A 27,994-nucleotide genomic window follows, 5' to 3' on the forward strand; every position below is an offset into this window, starting at 1 on the left:
TGTAAAATTGTTTGCTTTCCTTTACTTATAATGGTATAGCCTAACAAAATGTCAGCGCCCTGTGTCGATTTTGCTTCCGCAAAAAATAGGTGTTTCAGCGTTTTAACTAGGCTAGGCCTAGAGGCTAGATGTATCTTATAAATGCTCAAATTGTTTGAAGTATTATAATTTGCCTCCATGATGGGCAGTAACGGAAGCAGCAGCTGGAGTGACAGCGATGAAAGTTCACTAAGTACAAGCGAACTTGTGAGTTTTATGAAAAGAAAAATGAAACCACTTAGGCTAGGAGGAGCCTAGGCTACCTAAAAGGTCACAGGACATAGGATAGATAGGCCCTCTAGGACTAGCTAGGCTAGTAGTAAGGCTCTAAAGTTTAGGCCTCGCCTTAATACAGGGCGTACTAGTTGGAAGTAGCCCATGTTCTAATTCCTACCGTATCAAGTTAGGAAATATCTAAGAAAGGTAGGCCAGATGAAATCAGTTGCGTAAAAAAAAATGTTTTTGATTGTTAAAATGGAATGACCACATACAATTATTTAATTTATTTTATCATATTTAATTTCATTGTAAACCGTTTAATTACCACCTTTCATACGGACGATAGCAAATACTTATGTATACTAAATTGATTATTATGTTTATTTTACAGTTAGAGGAAAATGAGCAGAATCAGGCCGTGGCTTCTGGTTCAACTGCTCCAGGTATAACTACTGTTGTCTTCAAAAGAATGATCAATGAACAATATACAGTATTATTTTAATCATCACAGCATCTCATACCAGCCAACCCAACAACCATTTTACACAATGTTTGCTTTTCCTTTGCCTATAAATCTTGCCAGCTGTTTATATACTGCTTTAAAATACAAATGAAATAAGAAAAAAAAAGAAAAACTAGAAAGCCAATCCGAGAGTGCATACCTCCGCCTACTGTAAAATTCTCCTAAATAAGATTTCTCTGGTAAAAAAATATATATATATATTTGTGTGTGTCTTAATGCTGTTTGTGATTTACGCTAATTTGTTATTTCTATTTTTTGATCTTTATCATAACAAACATCATTATCAATATCATAAAGCTATACAAACATAGAAATTACAACATCTCTTTTCTTTTTAGCTTTAGAATCAAATCCCAAGGATTTCACTCTGGGAATGCTTTTCAATCACTCAAGACTAAGAGAAGCAGCATCTAAAATAAGGTGAGTATAAATATAATGAATGCAGTCACAAGCCCCACATTTTACAAAATTGTAAAACTGCAAAAATATGAATGTGCAATATACCTCTTTATCGTAAAGGATGGATCCAAATAATGAATGGCATGTTATATGTAATCAACCTAAATTTCAAGGATATAATTAGGTGTGTTATAAAATGTACAATAAAACAATCTTTTAACATTTATTTTAAGGGATGATGTACCAGAGACTGTTGTTCAGCAGCACCATGGCAACCTTGTACGCTTTCTGAATGATAGAATTCACTGTGGTGAGGTAAACAATACTATTATTTTAGAATTGAAATAAAATAAACACTTAATATACTGTAGAAGAAAAAACTTCTGTTAAAATAGTAAAAAAATATATATGTTTATTTTATATTATTAGTCTCATGTTACTCTGTCTCAATTTTGTGATTTTCTGAATCAGAGGGGTGTCAGCCGTGAAGAATGTGTTCAAGTAAGTAAATTATTATATCATCTTAAAAATGAAGAGAATAATGGTCACTAATCTACAGTTCAGTAGGTTCTACATTTATTAAAATTTGAAAGTGGGTTTTTTGTGTGTTTTGCACTCTCTCGTAATCTATTTATGTCTCAATTAGAGACTCCTAATCTAGTCTTATTTTTCTCTGTTCGAGAAAGAAATTATCATTCAATAAAGACATGTTATCTTTTCTAGGCCTTTGATCAGTTTGATGCTGATGATGAGGGACAGGCAGAGTTAAAGACGGTGCTGGATGCTCTGCGAACTTCAAACAGTGCTTGCCTACAAGGAGATCTCAACTACTCCATTCGAGCACTACAAGCTTGTACTCTCATTCCTAATCTGATAGATATATACTCAAGGGGGAGTAAGAACAGTCAACAGCATGGCAAAAGGTTATTAAAGGTAACAGTACAAATGCTCTTCCAGATTAGGTGCAGTGGCATGCAACATTAACAATTATGAACTATAAATCAAAACTGTTTGTTTGAATAAATTGGTCATTAAGTTAATAATTTATTCATTACAATATAAAAAAACTTTGAAAAATGACCCTTGAGGCCATAATTGACTGCATTTCTTAAGCACTATCAAATTTTATGTGACAACAAATGTATGGACATGATGATGTCATATCACTACAATATTATACATTTTATATTTGTCATTAATCCGTGGATCTTTTGGTTTTCTAATATCTTTTTAGTACGTCCTGAAAAACCGAGCTATTAGTACCAATTTTCCATTCCCATTACTTGAAGGTTTCAACAACACATGCTCAATGAGGCTATCTGTTTTGAAGGCCCACTTTGATCGTCAAGAAAATAATGGTAATTGCTTGAATACTACTATTATGCTACTGTTATGAATTTTTGCAGGGAAAATATATCATTTTCTCTAATTATAAACAGTCTACTTTCTCCCAATATCTGTAGTTTTAATAGTGAGAATAACACTACAGGAAGCTAACTGATACTCTGGCGTAACACACAAAGACCTCTGGTTTAGCACTCCTAAGGGGCCCTCCAATGCTGGGTAGTTGCATTGGATTGCTCATGCCCTGTGGCCCCTGGGTTTAGCCAGTGAGCACTCGTAGCCATTACGCTACTGCTGATACTGTCAGACAGTATATGTTATTGCATTTAGTTAAATTTTTGCCATCTATACCATATTACCTTAACATAATCAATAGAATATCACTTAATTAAATTTGAGTCATCTTTAATTCACTAAAACATAACTGAAGATAACATTTTTATCTGTTTTAGTAGTCAAAGAGCTGACAGATGCAACGGGGAAAGAAGTAAGACAGATTACACGTTGCTTCAAGACAGTTCATGTGTCAACAAACAACAGAGATGTTGGCAGGTAAGAATAATTCATTTCATAATATTCATTTGCCAACAAACGTCTGGTGCTTCTAAAGAAACAATGAAGCGCTATAGCTCGTAAGCCAGAAGCCCAGCTTAAATTTAAAACAGTAATAATTATTAATACAATAGGTTTACTGTTTACAATATAACCTCTGTTAAGGGGACACCTTCAGGAGCTAACAAAATGTCCACGATGTCTCCTGAATAACTGTCTGTAGAATGAAAATATAAATTTCTCCATGTTTCATTGGAAAGTGACCCTTAATAGAGGTGTCTCCTGAGGTGGCCGTAGTATTAAAATATAAATTTCCCTTTGTTTCATTGGAAATTGACCCCTTATCCCCTGGGTTGGCCCTAGTAGTAAAATATAAATTTCCCTATTGTTTCATTCATTGGAAGTGACCCCTTAGGGGAGTTCCAAAGGATGGGTTGTACTATATTCAACGTCTGTAGATGCTCACAATAGATCTAAATATTTGCCTCTCTATATACTGGTATTATTTCTTTTAAGACTCACTGACAATAATGGCTCAACTTATTGGCAATCTGATGGCGCCACTGGCTCGCACTGGATCCGTCTGCGACTCAAGAATGACGTCATCCTCCAATACCTCTCGATAACTGTAAACAGAGCAGATCAGAGTTACAAGCCCCACCATGTGTCTGTATTGACAGGTCGTACTCCTACCACACTTCAAGAGGTCAAAGATCTGCGAATACAAGGGTAAAGATCTGTCAAACTTTATGTGATAAAAAAGTGTGATGTGCCTAAATTTGGTAGTGATATAACCAAATATAGTAGTGATATGACATCATCATGTCCATATGTGGGCACATCACAATTTGTTGTCACATAAAGTTTGATAGTGTAGAGAGAACTTTAGTCTACCAAATATTATAAGACAAGCTCTAACCTTCTGTCATGGATTCTAGTTAATATTACTTTCTTGAAGTTAATTTATAATATATTTTATCTGAAATCAGAAATTGCTCAACAAAATGTGTTTTTCAGGAATGCTACTGGTGAGGTTATTCTAATACAGAATGCTCGTATTACCGCACCATATGTACAGATCAACATTCTACGATGTAATTCTGATGGTTGTGATACAAGAATTCATGGATTGAAAGCACTTGGATTCAGGTTGACTCATACTCATATTTAAATTCCTTATACAAAAAAACAAAATTGTTCTCTACTACCGGGAATGATGGCACCAGGTTGCATGTGTGGTGTCGTTCCTGACAAAGTCTCCCTGATTTACCTCAAAATTAATATTTTTATTAGTTTAATGAAATACGATTAAATTTATGTTCCTTGTACATAAATTATAAATAGGATAAACAAACAACTGTCTTAAGCTCTGTCTACAATATCAAACTTTATGTGACAAAAAAATGCGATGTGCCTATATATGGACATGATGATGTCATATCACTACCATATTTGGTCATATCACTACCATATTTGGGCACATCATATTTTGTTTGTCAAACTAGTTTGGTAGTGTAGAAAGAGCTTTACATGTGATTATGTAATCTAATGGATGAATATAAATGTTATTTTTATATCACAGAGTTGTTCAGACACCAAAAATCAGTGTGAAGGATGCATCAGCAGTCTGGTATTTCTCTGTTTTAGCCTCCACTGCAACAGCTACAATGCCGATTGCGCCTCATCTTAGAAATAGCATTATTCAGCACACAAGGTAAGGGCTTAAAGGAAGTAGATGAGACTACCATCCACCAAAAGGACCTTGTGAAACCCACACTTCCTTCTTTAAATTGTTGTATTCGAAATCTAATTTACTGTTGAGTATAGTTTTTCCTTTGAGTACTTAAACGGAGTATTTTGAGCATTGAGCTTATTCTCAACAAAAAGCTTACGTTGTTAACCTTTTTGTATTTGAATGATTTTCTGTTGAGCACAATCATTGAATACAAAAAGTACTTAATGAATCTTATGTTGACTACGAAAGTTCCCAATCGAATACAACAATTGTCTTTGACTTCTGTTCCTGCGCAAGACACTTTGTCTTGCATATTAACCCAGTATTGAATAACCTACCACAAACCATTGGAATTTTACACACAAATGAGGAAGCACTAACCACTAGGTTAAAGGAAGATTTGGACAGACACAGTGGCAGTGAGTGAGTGGCCGAGCGGTTAAGACAGTGGAACCGTAATTACGTAGCCATAACATCGGCAGGGGTTCGAGGCTCACTCACTCCATGGTTCTGGTGGTAGAACGAGTCTTCTCGGATAAGGACTATAAACCGTAGGTCCAGTGTACACATCTAGCTCGTGTGCACTTTAAAGAACCTAGTACATCTTTCGAGACGAGTAGGGGGTTACTCCGGTGTAATAGTACATCACAGCCACTGATCACCAACTGGGCCCTCTGGGAGACCAGTCTTTGACTGAAGAGGTTACCCAGTATAAATAAAAATAAATATAAAATTTCAATCAAAGGATACTTTAATAGGTAAAGATATGCTTTGATCAGGATTTTCAGCATTCTCACTCATGAGGACAATCAAATTATATTGATCAAAACATCGAGAAACTCAACAGCTCTTTTCAGAACTATATATATATATGTTGTGTACCCAAAACTTTATATCAGCATCTTATCAGGATTGTTTCTTTTCTTGTAGGACTGCTCTAAACTTCATGCAACCATTATCATTAAGTGCTGCATCAACAGAGCGGCCATCTTACCTGAGTGCCCCAGTTCTAGATCAGCTTGAGACGTTCATTGATACTGTGTCTCGAGACATACAAACTGGTAAAATAGACGATGACGGTGTTGTCATTGCTCTGGAACTTGCATTAGCACGAGGAAGCGTTGCTAGAGTACTCCGTGCTCTAGAATATGCTCTTGGTGAGTAGAACGATTGGTTGTATTTAAACAATTACCTAGTATTCAGTGGCTATGAGTTCTCTGGAGCTTATGGGGGCTTCTGAGCAGAGGAAAAAACTGGAATTAGAGTATGACGAAAGAAGGGTAAAACGCCAGAGGCCTCCAGCGTTGTAGGGTTCCTAAATCAGGGGCCTCATAAGTTCTCTACATTACACCACTGCTAATATTTCATACCATGATTTTTTCTCTTTTCCATTTGATTCTTAGATAATAACAAAGTGGAATTTCCAGTGGGAAGAATGATGAAGTCACTAACAACAGTACGAGAAACTCTTCTAAAAAAGAACTGTGAGTGCTTTTTCAGTGGCCATTGTATTTGAGAATAATTATATTTTACTTATATTTCAAAATATCACTATATATTGTGTTTGACCTTTGTTTGGTAGCTTCTGCAATACAACTGTCTCTGTTGGGATGTGATGGTGGACAAAAAGATGAGACGAGTGCACCTGCCAATGTGCTTACGGATAACTGGAGTACGGAAAGTAAGTGTCAACTCGCAATCAAATAGCTTGTTATTACTTTTGCCACATGCTCTTTGGTCTTGTATCTCCTCTTTTTATCACTGAAAGGAATAAATACAATGAAACACTGATTTTAATTGAATTGATGTGAAATCAGAAAAACATGATGATCAATGTCAACTAACAATTTATTTGTTTTCATATTTTACTAGCGTATATATCTGAGAAAACACAAGTAAACATGTTCTTTGGTAAGGGAAAGCCTGTTCAGATCACCAAGGTTAGAATTAAGGTAAGAATTATTGGGGCTTTTAAGCTCTGTCCACACTATTAAACTTTGTGTGAAAAAAAATGTGATGTGCCCATATATGGACATGATGTCATATCACTACCATATTTGGGCACATCACATTTTTTTTGTCAATCTAGTTTGATAGTGTGGACAGAGATTAAGTTTATGCAAAATTGAGAAATTCAGTTTGTAAAGGTATTTTCAAGAGTTCCAAAGTGTGAAGTCAATTCCAGTTTTTTCTGGTTTATCATACTTATATAATTTGATAGTGTTGGCTACCAATATAGTTGTGTTACATGTTTCTTCATTTTGTTTTTCCCCCTCTTTTTAGGCAAGCAAGGGTGACATTGCGCCACGAGCAGGACTTGTATTTGTGTATAATGATAGGTTAGTCATTCTCACATTTATCACCTTATTTGGTTTTGTCTGTTTCAGTACTTCCAATATTGATGATTTGCCAGTTTATACAGCACTTTTACAGGCCATGATCATATTTACACCTCTATTGAGCATATTCTTGCAAACGTTTTTCTTAACCTCAAACTAGTTCAATAAAAAAAGTTTAATGTGCCCAAATATGGTAGTGATATGCCCGAATATGGTAGTGCTATAACATCATCATGTCCATTGGGTACACATTTTTTTGACACATAAAGTTTGATAGAGTTGGCAGAGCCTTAACTACCTTTTAACTACCATAACACATTTGCATATTGATCTCTTAATAATCCTTCAAATTTACTTTTCCTTTCCAGTGAAGGATTTGATCAGCAGCGTCACGTTGATCGATTCTCAGTCTACAACAAATTTACAGATACTGATTACAAAATACTGAATGGCATTAGGTATTGATATGGTTTATGTTTATTCTCAAAACATTATACTCAAAGCATGCTTTGAATTATAGACCTGAACTTGTGGTTTTCCCTAATCACCATTTATTCATTAAAGTATATGTGGTCATAACAAGTAGTAAAACCATCATTGAGTCTAGTGGCCGAGCGGTTAAGACACCATTGTTTTGGTGGTAGAACAAGTTTTCTTTTTCTTCTTAAAACTGGAGGTCCAGTGTGCACTTTTAAGAACACAGTCCATCTTTCAGAAGAGTAAGGGGTTACCCCAGTGTACGGGTCATTGTGGACAGCACTTGACACAAAGAGGCCCTTAGTGGAGAAGAAAGCTGAACTATGTGTCGTCCACACCTGTGCGAAATTCAGCCCAGTAGGCTGTGAGTCAGAGTTTATTCCCCATATTAGTATTTCTCTCCAAAATAATTAAAATTAAATTCTTTCAGATCAGCTTCAATTGGTGGACTACCAGACAATCCTGTGGCATACTTCTCTTTTGATGATGACTGGTAAGGGCTTGTTTTGAAAAATTACTTACAAATGTTTTATGACCTTTGCCCTGTACCATTTGCAACTTTGTTCTTTGCTTATTTTTTACAGGAATGAGATTGAGGTTCCAATGGATGTCTGTCACACCGGTCGTTTCGTTCTGATAAAATTTCTTGGTCCACGTGCTGAAAACGCTGAGAAACTTGGCATCATTGGTATCAAGTTCAATGGCTACTCTCGAAAAGATTCCAAACTGACAGTTCTCAATCTGGTAAAGCCAAAAACATATTTAGAATAAAACTAATTACATTACTTTTTCCAAGCTATAAGAATTTCAATTTTATTTCTTTTTTATGTAAAAAATATATTCCTTCTATAGTCAGAAATTGCTCAATTGAACCCAAATTCAGATGCTCCAGTGAAAACAGAGACAATCTTTGTTCGAATTCTTCACTTTCTTAGCAGTCTTGGACAAGATCTGGTTAGTAAACATAATCATTGTTTAGTTCCAAACATTTGCACACACCTAAAACTTTATTAAAATATCAATATACAAGACAATGTGTATTAATACAATGTAATATTTCTTTGAAATTTCAGGAGATAATTCGTCGCAAAGAAGTTGGTAGCAGTGGAAGTCTACTGGAGCTTGAAGGTATAACAACCGAAATGATTTTCAAACATTATCAAAAATTAATGAGGTAAGATAATAGTGGATAAATTGCACATAGATGATGTTGAAAATGGCATGTCTAGGAAAAGAGTCCTTGTAGTGCAGAAAACATTTATGCCGTAAAACCCTTCTTTGCAACACCCCTAGTAAAGGGACACTCCCCCATGAAATTATTGAGAGGTCATATACGTTTTGTGTTTCTTATCAATTTTTACTTTTTTTCTCCAGGGAAGAAAATTGGATTTACAGTCAAATCTTGATTATCCGGATGCTGCACGCGTTCATACCTCATCTGACAAAAGAAATCATGAAAGACGATACCAAAGACAAGGATAAACAAATGAGCTTAGAGAAGGTATTACAGTGGAATTTCTTCTTAGGCTCTGTCTACACTATCAAACTAGTTTCACAAAAAAGTGTGATATGCCCAATGACATCATGTCCATATATGGGCACATCACATTTTTTTGTCACAAAAGTTTGATAGAGCTTGTAGACAGAGCTTATGGCCACTTTTGTTATTTTTCTTTTACTTGAGATGGAAAGAAGATCTTTGTTATTCAATCTGTTCACAGGCTTCTGGTACTAAAGATGTGCCTACCAGTGCTGTTGCTGATGTAGACAATGAAAGTGTGCAGTTATTCTTCAACATGCTCTGTGACATCATAAACAAGACACCAGAAAATGCACCAGGAGCGGATGGACTACTCAGAGAAGTGATAGTGGAAGCAGTCATAGATGGTAAATTCTTAACAAATCTTATTAATATTGATTGATCGATAGGTGTTTATAGTTATCTGCCAAGTTAACTTTTGCCTATAGATATTACCATCAAGTTTGTATATTACGAACATGATGAAACAAGTGTGTATGTAAATAGTGTATTAATTAGTGTATGAGAATTTTGGAGTAAGTTTGTAAATATGAAAACTATGACTTCTGTATGTATGTTTGGCAAAATTCTATTTCATTTCAGGAGCGGCAGTCTTCTTTCCAAATAAGGACACGCGAAAGAAAAAGCTTTTTGCAATGATGAATTCAGAATGTGTGAGTATAAAATAAATTGTAAAATTAAAGCTAATGAATTAATTTGATCTATTTAGTATTAACATTACGATACCAATACATAATTACAATCATTTCTTTCCATGATAGATTGACGATAAACCAGCAACAAGTTTTGTTTTTCAATCGCTCTGTAACTACTTCAGTTCAGTTGACCCTACAGGACTTTTAGATTTGCCATCTGATCCTCCAAAGGTATTGACACACCAAAATATTTAGAACATTATGACATATTGATATTACTGTAAAGTATTAATACTTGTAATATTACTATTAAATTTTTACACATTCTATTCCAGGACTTTGATTTTACAACAACACTGAATGTAATGGAAACGCTTCTAAAGGTGTCGCTCAAAGAGGTTGGTAGAAATTTACTATAGTTTTTGTAGGAAGAAATAGTTAAATACTGCAATCTATTGATAGGTATCTAAATTGTGTTTGGACATTTGTTATAATAGTAAGATTCAAAAACTAAATGATAGTGATATATTGCTTGAAGGTTTGCATGGTGAAATCAAATGTTGATAAAGTTTGCAGTACACCAAGTATATTTAGTTCTGAAAAGAACTGTTGAGTTTCTCCTCTAAATGATAGTGGTAGACAAAATTCTTTCTACATTTTTAGTTTGTAAGAATGACGGAAGAACATAGTGGCACAAGTAGTGCTAAGGAATCGTATGTCAGTGGACTTCTAAACGCTTTGCAAGGAAGTCTGGTGTTGTGGTGCAGAAACAGACAAACTGGAGAATGCAATCAGGAAGCTGCCAAGAGTGTACTCTGCAACTGTAAGTTTGATTTGGTTTTCTAAGTACGGTTCCTTCTAAATTCATCAAATTATAACTGGTGAAGTAAAAGACATTTTTTGGTTTCTGTAGATGTTCATAAACATTGCAAGTACATACAAGAAGCATTGGAGGTCATCGCCAAGGCGAATGACCCTGATATTTTCAAGAAGGTGGAAGCTTCCTTCTTAGCAACAACATTCCGGCAGCTGGTGAGTTTCCAAATTCATTATTCACATTAAGCTTTTTGAGTTGTCAGTACAAAAACTTTTACCTGTTTTCTTCCTTTTTTTTTTTTTTATAGATTTTGTGTCTAAAACTTGTTGCCAAGGACATCACTGATCTAAGGATATCACATGATCTGCTTGACATATCATCAAAGATTAAAGATTTAGAGATTAATTCTCGAAATATTGAGGTAAAGAAAGAAAATAATTTCATTTGGGTTACAAACTATCATATTTGGAGATTTGTATTTTCTTCGGCCACAACCTAGGTGTGCAAATGGTCATTGCTTGAACCTAAAGACCACCAAAACTGTATTATGGAATAAAGTGAGGAAGCACTTTCCAACTTCCCTGCAAGTGAATTCACATGACCTAACTTGTTCCTAGATTGTTGGTCGATAACTCCCTGCTACAGATAGAAGTTGTGTAGTAGTGTAAAGCTCTGTCTACACTACCAAACTAGTTTGGACACAATGACATCATATCACTGCCATATGTGGCACTGTAGACAGAGCTTAATACACACTATATTTATGTAAGGTGTAAATTGAAAGAGCATTTTTAATGTTTATACAAATTTTATTCTAAATGTATTATAATAATAATTATACAATCAATGCAATAGAATACCTACTAGATATTGATTAAGTTTTGTATGATGTTTTCTTGTTCCACGTTTTTTTATGTTGTATTTGAGACAAAAATAAATGAAATGAAATGGAATTGAGAAGCTACAACAATACTATTGTTATCTATCTATTTCTGTTGTTTTTAAAACTTTTATGTTTACTTTTTGCAGGTTGCCAGTGCTTGCAATAAGTCCAACACACCTGTCACATTACGTGTATGGAATGTAGAATCTTCACACAATTATGAGAACAATCAGCATACAACTCAAGTGTTCTTCTGCCCTGGTGCTGATGTGTTTGAAGTCACTTTTGACCCCAGATGTGAAACTGAAAGAAGGTACATAGAAGTATATTTCTTCAGATTATAGATCCTTTGTATTCAGTCAGATAAGTTATTGTCAGAATTATTAACTTGGAATCATTATGTCTTGTAGATATGACTTCCTCGAATTTACAGATTTTAGAGGAGTTGTGACTCGTTATGATCAAAAAGTGAACTCAGAAAAGTGGCCACTGAAAGTATCATTTAAAGGAGGCCCTCGCTTGCAATATGTCTTTCACTCAGACAGCAGCCAAAATGAATGGGGCTACAAATTCACTGTAAGTTTCTTATGTTTGTCTTGTAAAGTACATGTTGCTCCAGTTCACTTCTACTTTGATTAAAATAATTACAAGGTATGTGAAGTCTCTTGTCCAAAGACAGGAGAATCCTTAGGCAGAAAATTGTGCAACCTCTATGGAGCTTATTTTATATTTATAATTTGTTATTTAAGGTTGTAGCAAAAGGCTCTCCAGATCTAACACTATCTTGGATAGTGGATCTTCAGCTTGCAATATGTAAACTTCTGGGCATGCTCTGTGCAACTTCTCTGCGAAGTAAAGACGGTACAGTATACTGTATAATTATTGATTATAATAACAAAATTATAATAACAAACAATTATATCTATCCCTCCTTATTTTTTACAAGCATTTAATCTTTGTAAATCGAACACTATTTTTATCAATTTTTCTAACTAGATTTATTGAAAAGTACACCAAAAATGGATGATAGTGCCAACCAACCTACTTCAGATGATTCAACAGAAGCATTACTAAAGGGCGACCTCTGGAGTAGTCTTTTTCGTGCTGGCCATAATGTCAACAAATTTTCACGGTCATTGTCTGGAGGATTGGTAAATAGTTTTATATTATTTTTTATATTTGTTTATTGTATGTCACCAAGGACCAATAGTAAATTAATCACTGTCCTATCAGATAGGTGGGTACATGGGCTGTTATGTAAACCAGTTCACCGATGCTGAACACAGGTTTTAACTGTGTACACTGAGCCTATGGTTTAGTCCTTATCCGTTCCACCACAAAACTAGGAGTGAGTTGGCCTCGACCCCATCCCGATATTATTGACTCTTTATGTACGGTAAACGGCACTTATAAACTGGATAACTTTATAGTTAAGATAATATAATAATAATGAAAGTTTGTTATTTGATCTCAGGTTTCAGAACCACGTGGTTCCACTGTAAACACTTTTCTGATGGAATTAATTACTGGAGAAGAGACATCAATGAAAATATACAAAAAGTAAGCACATTTTGTTCACAAATATTATATTTAAGGAAAACAATGTATCATCTAAGATAACTTGAATGTTTCTCTTTTTAAAAATGGTTTATAATTTTGTTTTTAGGTTTAGTGAAAAGAATCAGATGCAGAGTATTGGTGGACCTGTTATCGGCGGAACTGTGAGGGCGGTTTTTGCAGCACTGATATGGCACTCACAAGAATTACGAGAGGACTTTGACAAATATTTAGAAAAAAGTTTGTCATACATTAAATTTATTCATCTCTTTTTCAGATTTACTTTATCTTTGACAAAAAACTTTTATGAAATAATTGAAAAACAGAAAATGATTGCATAACCAAAAGTTATTGGAGCATAACATTTTTCCATCTTAATTTATTTAAGGTGAAAGTTCAGAAGCCACTCTTCCAGAGGGGGTGCATGAAGCATTTATAACAGCAGAAACTATCAGACCAGTTCTTGTAAGAATTTGCACTATTCTATAGTAATACTTTTATTCTCAGAAAAACCTTACAGGTAATACATATAGGTAATAGGGTCCCTAATGATCAGCTTCGGCTGGAAGGACCACCCTTGTAAAATATTGTTGGGAAAAAAAATATATATAGAGGCAGAATAACCTAAGTTGAAGATACATATAACTTGATTTAAGTAATCAATTACAAATTATTGATATTATAATTTGAATATCTATTTATCTTCAGGTGGATCTTCGTCAGAAGCACATTGTAGCAACAGAGAACACTATTACACCAGATCAGTCGCATGATGAACCAGGTCAGTCTCTTTCTGTTTTAAAGATTATATGAAGTGTATTGTAATACTTTACCATGTAATATTCTTTTGTTGTTTTCAGTTTTAGCATGGAAAGAAAAGGCTGAGTTTCTTTTGGAGTTTGGTGGTCTTTCAAAGATCGAACCTAAAGCTCAGGTAAATATTCTGTTAATTTGACTTTGTAGGGTTTTTGCTTAAGATCTGTCTACACTATCAAATTAGTTTGACAAAAATTTGTGATGTGCCTAAATATTATAGTGATATGCCCAAATATGGTAGTGATATGACATCATCATGTCCATATATGGGAACATCACATTTTTTTGTCACATAAACTTTGATAGTGTAGACAGAGCTTTACAAGCGTTTTTATTGCACTCAGCGAGTGTAAATGGATTTGACTAATTTACGGCCTTCATGTTGCTTACTCCATGAATTGTCACAATGTGAAGCAAAATTTGTTAGCTTTTTCCTTCTGTTTTTTTTTTATAAAAGGTAAAAACTTTACTAAGAAGTTTGTCATCAGTAAACAGTAAAGAAAATCGAACGAAAGTGGCTCATCCTGGAACCTTTGATAGCGAAGCGACTTTTGAGAAACATCCATCGTTCAAACTGGTGTTAGATTTCTTAAAGGATCCTAGATTCTCAAGGAGAAAGTATGTAACTATTGTATGGCTATTTATGTACATATTATAGTATATTCCAGTTCATCAGCATGGACATGTATTTTTGTCTCAGGTTCAACTGCCAGAATTTCTTGTTCCTTGTGAAATTATTGCCAAAAAATCACCTATAAAAATTTTACACATATTTATCTTCTACATTTCGAGAATAAAGTTTTTGAATTAAATTGTTAATTAGCATAACAGAGATGTCACCAAAATAATGATTGTGATTTTTTTTTAAAGAGTGGAAGACTTGTTAGAACAGAGAGTGCAACGAGCAGAGCGTATTGCTTATGGTTACAACTTTGCACTGACCTTTCTTAGGTTCCATGGCACACCACACATCTTTAATGTTTCCTGTGTACAGTTTTTGCAAGAAATGCTTATAGCCCAAGACAAAGATCTGGTGTAAGATGTTTTATGTGATTAACTTGAACGTAGCCTGTGTGTGAGTGAGTGGCCGAGAGGTTGAGACAGTGGAATCGAGGCTCACTTGCTCCATTGTTCTGGTGGTAAAACGAGTCTTCTTGGATAAGGACTATAAACCGTAGCTCATGTGTACAACGAGACGAATAGGGGTTACCCCGGTGTACTAGTACACACACAGCCACTGATCATTACTGGGCCCTCTGGGAGACCAGTCTTTGACTGAAGAGGTTACCCAGTATAAATAATAATAATAAATACATAATAATAATAACTTTCGGAATTAATAATGGATATATTTGATCATCCTAAAAAGCATTTTTGTTTGATTTTTTTTTCATTTCGCTTTTTCAGTCATTATGCAGTTTTTATAGATGGGTGTGGTCTTGATCTTGAGACTAAAGTTCGTAAAGCATACTATGCGTTAGTTCAGCTTTTGACTAATGCAATTCAGGACAACTGGGCGTCTCCAAATGACCGGTATGTTAAAACAATCATTCAGTTTGATATGCAATGGAAGACATCAGTATATCTGTCTTGTTTATGGTACATCTCTATTGTAAAATGACACTTAGTGACCTACATGACAATAAGTGACCTACATGAATGAGAAAAATACAAGAAACAGGAAACTTAATTATATTAACGTGTTAGAAGCTAATTTTCTTGCTACTATTTTCATAGATTGGATCAGCTGGCAGTTGACTGCGTCCAAGCCTGTTTGCTCCACCTTCTTGATGTTGATTGGCAGTCTTACGATTTTGCGTTTCTTGCTGAAAATAATGTTCCGAAGCTGTTACTTACCATCGTCAAGAGTAAGTTAGTGCCAGTTTGGACTGGTTTAAAGCCCCTGTGTGGGAGCTTAGACATTGACCTGGTATCATCATGATTCACTGGGTTCTAGTGATCTTGATACAATCCCCCGTATCTTGATATCAGCTACCTGTATGCAAGAAGTCTGTAGAGTCAATGGATTTTATCTTTGTATATGCATAAGCTTTAACGACCTAAAATTCCTCAAAAGCCCTCTAACTCGAAACTGAAAATGGACCTCTCTGAGACGAGGCTGTAAAGTAAAGTATATGCAGAAAATATAGTTCATTCATGGCCCATTACTTATTTTCTGTTTACTGGATTCAAAATGATATTCACACAAGTATGTTAACAATCACACCAATTCTGTTGCTTTTTCTTTGGTATTTTAGGAGCTGTAAGTCTTTACAGCCATCAAACCAAAGAACCGGATGACGTCAAGGAATTAGGTGATTACTATAAACATAAAGGATGGTTTGAAGAATGCCAGGGTGATAACTTCGGAACTTGGTTCAAACAGATCTCAACCAAAGAATATTTGGACACAAGACGAGTGAGTAATACTGTAGACCCCCCTCATTTTTGACACCCCTATTCAGGGAAAAGCCATATTTAGTGGACACCCTTAAAGGGACACTTTCCTGTGAAACGAACAAGGAGAAATATGTTTTTCTATTCTGACCAACCCCTATTAAAGGGACACTTTATTGTGTCTGTACGTGTTCCCTTAAATGTTTTACTGTGGTATAGATGCTAACTACCAAAGATTTTGACCAAATAGTGAAGTGCTGTAATTAGCAATTTAACATGCAGACTGAACTTCTTTATTTTTTCTTTCAAGTGCATGCACATGTTTGTTGCTCAATTTTGTCAGTTACTAGTTGTTAAGATAACCTGTGATGGGTGTGGTACCTTGCTACCAGGAAGTCGCTATCATTGTTTGGACTGTGAAGACATGGACTTGTGCAATACCTGCTATCTTGGTAATTATCGTATCTGATATCTTCCTCCTCCTCTGGGTTGTAATATTTTGTCTGAATTGCTTTTTTGGAAACATCTACTTAAAACGGAGCATGAAACACAGGTCGTTAATCCACTGACTATGTGTATGCACCCTACATCATTCTCTTTTACTTGATGTTATCCATTTTTTCATAGGTGGTGCAAAGCCAAGCAAACACAAAGATGGCCACAAGCTTGTTAATATGATGTAAGTGAATGTTTTAAAAGACTGTTTAAAGCAAAGACTTTAATACAGTCCCCTGTCTTTTCCTATCTGTAGTATACAATACCCTCTTTTGGGAAACCCTATTATGGGGACATAGTAGCGAAACAAAGAAAGAAGAGGAAGTGTATGTTTTATTATTACAGCCAGTGCTATTAAGTGGACACTTTATGAGGTTTTGAATGTTATCTCCTTCGTAGGTGTTCTACTGTATACTTCAAATGCTCCATTCTCAAAATGAAAACCTCTTTAAAGGAATATAGATCAGTCCAAGTTTTCTAAATGTATATATTTACTTTTGACAGGTTTAAATGCAACAATTGCGGATCATTCATCGTTGGTACTCGTGTTCACTGCAATGACTGTGAGGACTTTGACCTCTGTTATGGCTGTCATTTGTCCTCTAACCTCCCCTCAAGGTTTGTTAAAAATATGCACCATAAATCCAAAAACCAATAAAATTGATATGAATACAAGAGTTTAATTGTTCTTATTGATCATGATTTTGTAAAATATTATTTCATTAATTACTATATTTTATCATCGTTCGTTATCATCCTAGTATAAACAGGTCTTAATAGCCATTGCCAACAGTACAGTAAATTCATTGTGGAATATGAATATACAATCATTTACTCTTGGATTTATTATCCAATTCTATTTTGTCTTCCTTATAGTCATAAAGCTTCTCATGATGTCGATATCATACCATTAGAAATAAGTAAGTATATAAAAGCCCTGTATACACTTTCAAACTAGTTTGACAACAAAAAAGTGTAATGTGCCCAAATATGGAAGTGATATAATAAAGTCAGGCTTTAAAGACCGCATTATGTTAAAAGGCCCAATTCGCTTTACATTGAAACAAAAATTTACAGAGAGAAATTAGTCAAAAGATAACTTAAATAGTTTTTAATGATTGTTTGAATGTAACGATGGTGGGTGCTTGCTGAATTGCAGGTAGTAAGTCGTTCCATATATGGGCATATCACTTTTTTGTCACATAAAGTTTGATAGTGTAGACAAAGTTTTAGATTAGACACTTCTACAAAGGCTATTACAATAGAAAGTTTAGATATATTAAAGAAATAAATATAAAATAAATGTCATTTTGTTTCCGTTACAGTTTTAACAGGTAGTGAAGATAGCAGTCAACTCAACACGTACAGTCATCACCATGCTTGGATACAATTTTCTGCCTTATCACTGTCCGTAGCAAACACAGAGAATGAAAATCGCAAGAAAGGTAGATATTTAATGCCATAGTTTTTATACTTTTAGAAAAAATGTGTATACATGATAGTGGTCTAATCATTTCAGATGTTATGAACTTCTAAATTTATAACTTTATTAATTTACTTATCTTATTATTATTATTATTGAGTATACAAAGGTTAATAAGTCAGCAGCTTTACTCACCATCGTCTTTACTCGCCACTCGCCTAGAAGGAGGTTTTTTGTGTAAAAGTATGGTGACCCAAGATGAACGGTGGCCACTGTGACCTACATGATTACACAACAAATGTGTAGTTTTCCAACTTACAGCTTTATAACTTTCTTTTTTTATCTATATTTAGGTATACAAAATTGCTACAGTAAGCAAATATACAAGCAATGCGTGGACCTGGTTGTGGAAAGTCTAGAGTTCATGACGCAACACAAAACCAACATTGCATCATTGGCAGACAAGAGGAAGAGAAAATTGAAAGAAGCGAAGATAAAAAATCAAAAAGAAGAGGAGAAATCAAGCGAAGATGAGAAAAAAACGCAGTCTGTCGATGATGGGAAAGATGATGTAATGGCATCTACAAAAGATGAGGCGATAGAGAAAAAGTCTAGTGAGGAGGATCAGAAAAATGTCAAAAATGAGGAAAAAGAGAAGAGAGAGGAAGATATTCTGAAGTTAAACAAAGACGAGGAAGATAGTGCTAAGTTAGAAACAGTAAATGAAACTTCAAAATCTGATGAAAAAGAACAAGTTGAGACTAGCAAAACTACTCCAGAGGTTAAGATAAATGTAAATGAGAAGAAGGTGGATGTAAAAGAAGAATTGGAGAAAGAAGAAGGCAAAACTAAAGACTCGCAAGATGCTAAGAAAACTGATGGAAAGAAAGGTGATGATTTAGTTACTATACATTCTCATTTCTTTTAATTAAGTAATTAATTGATTTCTTCCAATTTTCTCTTTTTTTATAACGCTTCTTTCAACAATTCTTACCTATCTATATATATTTAATAATAAAATTATTATTTTTGCAGCTCAACCTGTTTCTAGTGTCATATCACCTGATCATGCATTTGCTGAGTGTTCCCAAGAGAAGATTCTGGGATTGCTAGGAGCAATGTTAAAACTTGTAAACCAGGTAAGTTTTTGCACTTTTATTATTTATGCTCTGGAAATATTATATATCTGGGTATCTTTATTCAATAAAAACAATAATAAAATATAAAATACAAAGGCAGCACAAGTGCTGAATTGACGTATTCTATTGCATCTGGTGTTTTTGCACATAAATATAATGTAATTGTAGCCTTGTGAAATACAATGACTGAACTAATTATTCCATAGGATTCTGATGTTACAACAAGACGAGTTCAGTTCCAACTAGAAAGAGCTCTACCAATCCTTTTTAAATGGGTTAAGTAAGTACCTCACTACTTTCTTATACACCTTTATGCATATACTCCATTGTTACGAAAATATGTGTTTTGAAAGGTCAACAAGTTTAAGGCATATAAAAGTCGCAGGACAAGATAAAACTTACTATTTTGAATGTTTCCTTCCATAGAGATAGCTTTGGAAACGATACAACTGATCAACATATGGCTGTTGGACTGTTGGGCCAATTACTGGCTAAGACCAGTCCTGAGGTAATTCACTGTCATGTTTATTTCTGTTGTTTTTAGAAGCATACCAATATCTATTTAAAGCTCGACTGTCTACACTATTAAACTTGTTGGACAAAAAAGTGTGATGTGCCCAAATATGGTAGTGACATTCCCAAATATGGTAGTCATATGACATCATCATGTCCATATATAAGCACATCACAATTTTGTTGTCACATATTGTTTGATAGTGTAGACAGAGCTTTACAAATCTTTGTTTCTGCCAGTTTAGTTTTGTTCTTGTGATGATAAAAAAAAAATTCTTTTTAAATAGATTGCAGATTCAGCCCTTGCCCAGTCCTTAAGTGACCATATGACAACCTTTGACACAGAGTCAACTCAAGCAGATGCAGCCTCAAAACCTGGTATAGTTGTCTCGCAATCAGAGATTTTGTCCAATATTTGCTGTCCTGGCAAGCAGACTATACACTTTCTTTTTTCTTATGGAGCAAGATGCTTAGAAAAGTAAGAGTACTTTGTAAATTAAATGTTTTTCATCAGATTTTAATTTTTTTTCATATAACTTTATATACTCGTAACATTTGTAAAAAACTAAAAAAAAAAATTTACTTTTTTATTTTCAGGAGTGGACTAGAATGGGCATCTCTTGTTGCTGGAATACTACGACAACTATCAGACTGCCTTCAATGGTCTCAAGTATTAGCCTCCCACATTACAGACTGCATTCAGGAACTACCCGGTAACACTGCCCTAGCTGCTATATTTTCAATGTTTATTGTAGCAGGTTTTCCACAAGTAAGTTGCAGACTTTGAGCACATGTCCAACAATTACAAGATAAAACTCTCAAAGCTTCACTCAATCAACTATCAAACTAGTTTGACAAAAAAGTGTGATGTTCCCAAATATGGTAGTAATATGACATTGATTACAATTAAGATAAGATAAGTTTAAACATATTGATTACTGTCATGAACATATAATATGATTTACTGATTTTACTGTACCTTTTCATGATTTCTATTAGGTGCCATGTCATGGAAGTTGCGCAATTCTCCAAGAAACATCAGGTGACAGAACTGATGTGATTATCATCAAACATTATGCCATCAAACAACGAGCCCTTGTTGTCAATGTGGATTCAAGAAAGAAGAAAGAGGTAGAAAAGAACATAATAAAGAACATAAAATGATTATATAAATATCAGAAAAAAGAAAAGCTCTAAAAGATTGAGCTGAATGACTAATTCTTTTGTATATCATTTCAGATAAAGGAATATATGCTAGAATTACAGATTACTCCTGGAACATCCGAGACTACACATTTTGCCACTTTTATTGGAGTTACCAAACGGTTGATTAATCAAATGAAACAAGGTAAGGATTTATTGACCTTAAATGACCTGTAGAAGAATAATTTGAATTAGGTTATATTTCAGTTAGTTTGAAAGTGTTCTTTAATTTAGTGAAATGATTTTCACATTCATAATATGTTTTTTTTTTCAGGAAATGCCTTGACTGTTGAGGAAGTGTGGGTGCTGTGTCTATCTTTAAAGTCTGTACTTGCAACGTTAAGAGTAAGTTTCAAATATTACTATCTGATGCGCATACCAACATTACATATATTTCTATATTTAGATTTAATCTCAAATTGTAAACTCATTTTTCAGAAATGCAATGATGCAAATACTAAGATGATACTTAATGAAGATCTGATGCCTTTACTTGTGTTCCTTGCTAGCAAGCCTACAAGGTTCAACCGTCAATGGCTGCTGTCAGATCTTGAGGTATAGTTGTTAAGCTTTTTAATAGTGATAACATTAGTGTGTTATTTGGATTATGTGACCATGGTCATGTTGTAACCATATTTGGATTTATAGTTCCAGAACTAGATCAATATCAAAGACTTTTATATTTACTTTTCTTTCTCTAGATATTTTCGATTAAATTATACACTGCTGAAAAGAAATCTGGAGACGTAGACAGCACCAAAGAAGACGAGGAAACAGAAGATGTAGAAGAGGATACAGAAGCGAGTTCAGCTACATCGCCGCTAGATTCAGTTGGAATGGATCCCCTAGGAGGACTGGATGATTACAAACGAACCTGTATCCAGGTAAGAAGCGTGTTGTGGTGCAAATGTCGTTCAGTTGTCTGTGTTGTTCTGTGACTCGGCCTAATGTAAAGTAGTACAGATTATATGCTTGACTGATTATATTATTGTTTTTATTTTTTTAAATATACAGGCTGCACATGATGCGCTGGAAGCCCCACTTCCAAATCTGAGGGCGCTGTTTGAAACCTGTGGCCAAAGTATTACAGATTTTCTAATTGCAATTGAGAAAAGGTTAGTAAACTGTCTGGGACTTATTGCTTGTAATGAGTTCATTCAAATGTTAAATGGTGTAAAATTGTACTACTGTATGTGCATACATCTTGTGCATGATAAAGAGCTACTACCAAAAGGAGTATTGATTGTGGCGTGCTGGTCCTGGACTTGAAAACAGCCAGCCAGAGAACTGAAGAGATCAGCCAGTATAAAGCTCTTTCTACACTATCAAACTTTATGTGACAAAAGTATATAGACATGATGAAGTCATATCACTACCGTATTTGGGCATATCAGTACCATATTTGGGTACATCACAATTTCTTTTGTCAAACTAGTTTGATAGTGCCGACAGAACATTAAGAAGAAATAGATAATAATCAAATATTTTATTCAAAGTTTTAAACATGATGGTTTCCTTGTGAGTGATGAAGTTTTGGAACTGTCAAAGAATTGGCAGAGAAAAGGAAAGGGCAAAGAAGAAGATATGTCTGAAGCAAAAGCAGTTGATGCTGGTGCCGTCTGCTACGTACCCTCCAAGTTGAAAACAAAGTAATAGTCACTTAAACATTTCAATTAAAAAAGGCCCAAAATATCATGATCACCAATAATATACTGGGAAAAAGTGTGCATTATACCCCAACATTTCTGGGAAAAATTGATATAATCAGCCTGGGAGGGAGTTGACTGTACTATAAAAATTACACTAATTTCACCACATATTTATTAAAAGATAATTGATAAAACAAATTATTATTTAAACCTTAGTTATATTTTTTCTAACAGATTATTTTCCTTGCTTAGGAAAAAAACAAATACTGCAATTCCAGAACCCAATGAGGTAGAGAATGTGCTTATTTCAGTCAATGAAAACCATCTTCAACAGGTAATAGCATTTTCATTTAGACATTAGTGAGTGAGTGGCCGAGCGGTTAAGACAGTGGAACCGTAATCACGTAGCCATAACATCGGCAGAGGTTCGAGGCTCACTCACTCCATGGTTCTGGTGGTAGAACGAGTCTTCTCGGATAAGGACTATAAACCGTAGGTCCAGTGTACACAACTTGCTCGTGTGCACTTTAAAGAACCTAGTACATCTTTCGAGACGAGTAGGGGGTTACCCCGGTGTATTAGTACATCACAGCCACTGATCACCAACTGGGCCCTCTGGGAGATCAGTCTTTGACTGAAGAGGTCACCCAGTATAAAGATAAAACAAACAAACAAACTAGCTTTACATGTGGTAGATTTTTACTTCAAGCAGTAGCAACTTTTAAATAAGTGTAATCTTGTGAGTTCGAAGACAGAAAGTAACTCTATTGAATATAATCTCTCTTGACAGCACTATACAATTATGCTGAACTGCAATAGATTATTTTTTAATTTACTTCTGTTTCTGTAGAGTCTTAAGAAACAACGAAGAACAAAAAGTGCAGAGCTTTTAAAGAAAGAACTTGAAAAACACAGCAAAGTTGGATCAAGAGAATTTGTTCACAAAGTCAACCAAGCTGTTGCGATACTCTACGCACGACATGTGCTAGCTGTCATGCTTGCTGATTGGCCAGATGGTCATCCAATCAGCTTAAAGCTCTTTGGTTGCACTGATCACGCTCATTTCGTAGGTGTTCTAGATCTTCTGCAAAGAGCTGAGGAAAAGGAGATGTTTGCGAAGGTATGTTTCCGAAGTATATAATATTTTTATATTGGTATCGAGCTAAGTTTTAGGAAGTGAGGGTTCTGGAGATTAGAAACGTTATCTCCCAGTGTGCTGATTATGGTCCTGGTTTGGGCCTTCTGAGAGAACAGTCTTGTACTAGAATACTTGAATTGAGACATCAATCATACTTTGTTTCTTTGTTAGAAGCACAAGGTGTACTGGAAACCTAATATACATACATTTGCCATACAGACCTTAATATTTCACATTTTTTTAACATTTATGTTTTGTCTTTTGTTAAACAATGTAATTTAAATTTTTTATTAGTCTATTCGCAATATAGTTGAGCATTGCGAAAATGAACTACTCTGGTCCCTAGCAACTGCTGCTTGCACTTTCATGGAGGAAAACAAAATGTCGAGTGTAACAAAAGAATCGGCACATAACTACAAGAATGATAGCTCAGAGAAGGTAACATTAATTGTTATTTAGCTTTTGATTTGCGATGACTGACAACCAAACTACATCATGTTAGTTTATTCATTGTGCACATGCAGGAATATTGGGATGTGTGTCCCCGCTCCTCACCTCAACACATGTTTGATGGTTTCTAAGTCCAGACAACAACCAACCACACATAGATTAATCTCAGTTGGTCATTGGTCTTCAGTTGCAAATCTCAAGCTCATTGGTAACTGTGGATATGCACATATCTTTTTTACATGGTATTAACATTAAATACTATACATTACACTGTGACCAGATATCCATGTCAAAACTTATAATAATAAGATATTTTGTTTATGAATTAAAACTAAGTTATTTTCAATATTCATTATTTGTGTTTCTAAATTTTCCACAGGGAAGTGTTCACATTCCTGGAGCTATGTATCTTTCGGTCAAATTTGATGAACAGTGTGCGACGGAAGAAGGGTGTGATTTCCTGACGATGGCATCTGATGTAAAGATGAAGAATGACATCCGTACATTCAGTGGAGGATCATCCAACTTTGTCAACTTTGAAATGCCAGGTCTGTTTTTGGTAGCAATTTTCAGAATAATTTCAACAGAACCTCTTTAATATAAATGTAGAATGTTGTTCTAGTGTTGTTCTAGTATCTTGTGCCTCTTAGGAGTTGAATCTTTTCTTTTTGCTAGGCTTGTGTTTTTAGCATGTCCACGCAGGATCAGTTTTCACTCTTGAGTTCTGGCAATGTTTTCTTCATAAACTAGTGGTGTTTCCTTCATTTTCTTTGCAGGTGACACACTTCACTACAGCTTCACCTCTGATTGCAGTAACAATGATTGGGGCTACAAGTTTACAGTCACAGGAGGTCAGCTGGGTCGATTCATTACAGGTCACATTCTGCTCAATGAAATCCTTAGCAACTCGTCTAAAGCCAGGCAAGTTCTCAGTATGTGTATACAGTAGCTGCAATTACAGTATCCCACATATGTTAAGCTCTGTTTACACTATCAAACTACTGTAGTTTGACAAAAAAAGGTGTTATGTGCCCAAATATGGTAGTGATATGACATCATGTCGATATATGGGAACATCACTTTTTTTTGTCTCATTAATTTGATAGTGTAGACAGAGCTTTAAAAATCTTCTAGTGTTCAAACAGTTTTGAATAAATCTTTTTATTGTAATTACAGTCACATTCCTGTGAATGAGGTGTGGTCATGGTTGGTCCATGTTGCAAGTTGTCAAACTGGACAGCAGAGGCTAAAAGCAATTCAACTAATGCTAAGGTTGTTGCAAGCTGCTACATCAAGGTAAGTTTGATAATATTTGATAAAGATCTGTCTACACTATCAAATCCAAGTGATATGACATCATGTTCACATTAAGTTTGATAGTATAGACACAGCTTAACATTAATACCCTGAGCTTTCAATAACAGGGTACTTTTGATTTACTATGACATACAGTAGTACCTATGCATTAATTTGTGGCCTGTTCCTAGAAATCACTAAGGAATAGAGCAAGGAGTCACATCCCAACTTCCCTGCCTGTGCATAATAAATGTACATGACTTAGTAGACTCATGAATTATTCATGACTAAGATAACATTTCATTTGCAGCTGTGAAGATGGTGCATCACAGAAAGTAATGGAGTTACCAGATCTCACCTTATTGAAGCCGCTTTGGGTTTTGTTGAATGCCATGGATTCTAAGCAGTCCGATACCTTGAAGTGCCTGCCACCTGCACACTGTGCTCTCACGGAGCTGTTCCTGGTGGTGGAAGACCTAGCTAAGGTAAGTGATACTTTGGTTTTTAAATCTCTGTCTACACTATCAAACTAGTTTGAAAAAAAAATTGTGATGCACCCAAATATGGTATGATATGATGTCATAATGGCACATCACACAAACTGGTTTGATAGTGTAGACAATTGAGCTTAGACCCCAATATCCTACTTCGATGATTAATCTACATACTGATGTAGATGCTGTACCTCTCAGCAAACCCTGGTTATGTGATTGGGGAGATCTGTATTACTAATTTGATGTATGGTTAAGGCAGCTTTTTCTAAATCTCACATATTTCCTCATCACCATTTACAGTTAATTAATTTACACTATATCACTGGAAGGTATGACATTTCTCTAATGCCTGTCAAATTATATTTACAGTATATGTATATTATTTTTTTCTCAGGAGTCATCTGAAGAAGATTATGTTTTAGCAATGATACCTACAGAAGATTTGCGAAAAAGTGCTCTTCAGGTGAGAAATACAAACAAAACAAGAATATTGAATTAGTTTGTAGTATGAGGTAAATTTCAGACACATTATTGAACTAAAAACGTTATTATTTTTAATAATAAAACAAACAAACAATTATTTTTGGTCATATAGGGTGTGTGCAATGTTGCTTCTTTGGGCCTAGCTTTAGGCATACCAAACAAAGCATCTGAGGCGTTTCGGCAGATGGGACTCGTAGTTGGACAACCTCCTCTATTTCAGACACCTCTTATGCCATTTCCTGTTAATAACTTCATCAACAAACCGTGATAACAGTAAATACTCCCAAATTTTTTTATAATTATTTTATCTAGATATGTTCATTTATGCTATTATTTTGTGTAGTATTATATTGAGTAGCACGTACCTCATCTTAAATGCTCCTTGTACACCATCTGCTACTCCTTAAGTTCTGTCTACACAAACTTGATGTGCACATATATGGACATGATGATGCCATATCACTACTATATTAAGCATATCACTACCATATTTGGGCACATCATACTTTTTTTGTTAAACCTTTGTTAGTGTAGACAGAGCTAGCTATAGGCTCACCAAAACCACAATTTTCAAATACAGTATGTTTTTTGTGGGCTTATTGTTTCAAATCATGCTTTAAAAAAAACATTAAAAAAAGGAATCATTGAATAAAATTAACTAAAAATTTAACCTAATAATTTATTTTTCCCAGGTGAAAGTTCACAACAAAATATGTTTGATTGATTGAGATGGATGAAAATGAAGATATTATGATCCACAATGTTCACACATCAAATATTGCATTTCTGCAATGCTTGTCCAACTGACAGGTAGTATAGATAATAGCCTTAATTATGGTAGGTTTATTTTGCCATGTACAGATAATGCTAACAGGTACATTCTTAAGTATCACCACTGGTTCACTCTAGGCCAGTCTGACTCTAATACTTAATTCTTATGTAGTAATGTGTCATTGGTAATTAACACTATTCTTTTTCTGCGGTGTAGGGAAAATATGAAATGATTTTATTAGTAATAATGAGTAAATATTTTACATAAATAATGTATTAAAGTTTGTATAGATCACTGATATAAAATAGGTATTAATTATAAATTGAAACTAATTATTTTATTTAACATTTGTAATGTTAAAAATGCAAATATGTTGCATTGGACACTTGCAAGAATTCATTCGTTCTAGGAAAGATACAGAATAAATTTATTCATCAATATGTAGTAGTATATCTTATCTGGACATGATGATGTCATCACTACCATATTTGGGCACATCACCTTTTTTTTGTCAAACTAGTTTGATAGACTTGTAGACAGAGCTTTATACTATAATTTCCCAATAATATTACACAGAGTTTTCAAATGTGTTGTTCATTTGTTTTCCAAATATGAAACATATTTAAAGTTTATCAAAAATTTTTTTTTGTTTTATCGTCAACTGTGT

The 27,994-nt window shown here is 34.6% G+C and overlaps 1 protein-coding gene across 2 annotated transcripts; it reads left to right on the plus strand.

Moving 5' to 3' along the window:
* Positions 1-85: 85 nt before the first annotated feature.
* Positions 86-27,913, plus strand: LOC140060624 (zinc finger ZZ-type and EF-hand domain-containing protein 1-like). Of its 2 annotated transcripts, none has more exons than XM_072106918.1 (71): positions 86-246; positions 650-701; positions 1,120-1,201; positions 1,414-1,495; positions 1,610-1,681; positions 1,904-2,113; positions 2,415-2,538; positions 2,977-3,076; positions 3,593-3,805; positions 4,094-4,225; positions 4,659-4,790; positions 5,742-5,968; positions 6,215-6,295; positions 6,394-6,492; positions 6,684-6,763; positions 7,095-7,150; positions 7,519-7,608; positions 8,058-8,120; positions 8,212-8,371; positions 8,480-8,581; positions 8,701-8,801; positions 9,002-9,128; positions 9,349-9,514; positions 9,750-9,820; positions 9,929-10,033; positions 10,138-10,200; positions 10,466-10,625; positions 10,716-10,834; positions 10,927-11,040; positions 11,649-11,815; positions 11,913-12,078; positions 12,252-12,363; positions 12,499-12,653; positions 12,977-13,062; positions 13,169-13,299; positions 13,448-13,524; positions 13,768-13,840; positions 13,920-13,993; positions 14,333-14,493; positions 14,746-14,910; positions 15,283-15,408; positions 15,613-15,743; positions 16,134-16,294; positions 16,583-16,724; positions 16,900-16,951; positions 17,272-17,385; positions 17,644-17,687; positions 18,093-18,212; positions 18,544-19,080; positions 19,226-19,329; positions 19,536-19,609; positions 19,756-19,837; positions 20,130-20,320; positions 20,440-20,611; positions 20,842-20,973; positions 21,082-21,190; positions 21,320-21,390; positions 21,484-21,600; positions 21,747-21,929; positions 22,060-22,160; positions 22,542-22,694; positions 22,929-23,028; positions 23,545-23,814; positions 24,127-24,270; positions 24,662-24,830; positions 25,059-25,203; positions 25,459-25,578; positions 25,889-26,063; positions 26,467-26,535; positions 26,668-26,828; positions 27,248-27,913. In XM_072106918.1, exons 1-70 carry the CDS (start codon positions 178-180, stop codon positions 26,821-26,823), a joined length of 8,883 nt encoding a protein of 2,960 aa, XP_071963019.1. In that variant the 5' UTR covers positions 86-177; the 3' UTR covers positions 26,824-26,828; positions 27,248-27,913. The 2 variants fall into 2 exon arrangements, with proteins under 2 accessions (XP_071963019.1, XP_071963026.1); XM_072106925.1 differs by having other exon boundaries at positions 22,947-23,028.
* Positions 27,914-27,994: the final 81 nt, after the last annotated feature.

This window comes from Antedon mediterranea, chromosome 1 (genome assembly GCF_964355755.1).
Source record: "Antedon mediterranea chromosome 1, ecAntMedi1.1, whole genome shotgun sequence".
In the NCBI taxonomy this organism is placed as follows: domain Eukaryota; kingdom Metazoa; phylum Echinodermata; class Crinoidea; order Comatulida; family Antedonidae; genus Antedon; species Antedon mediterranea.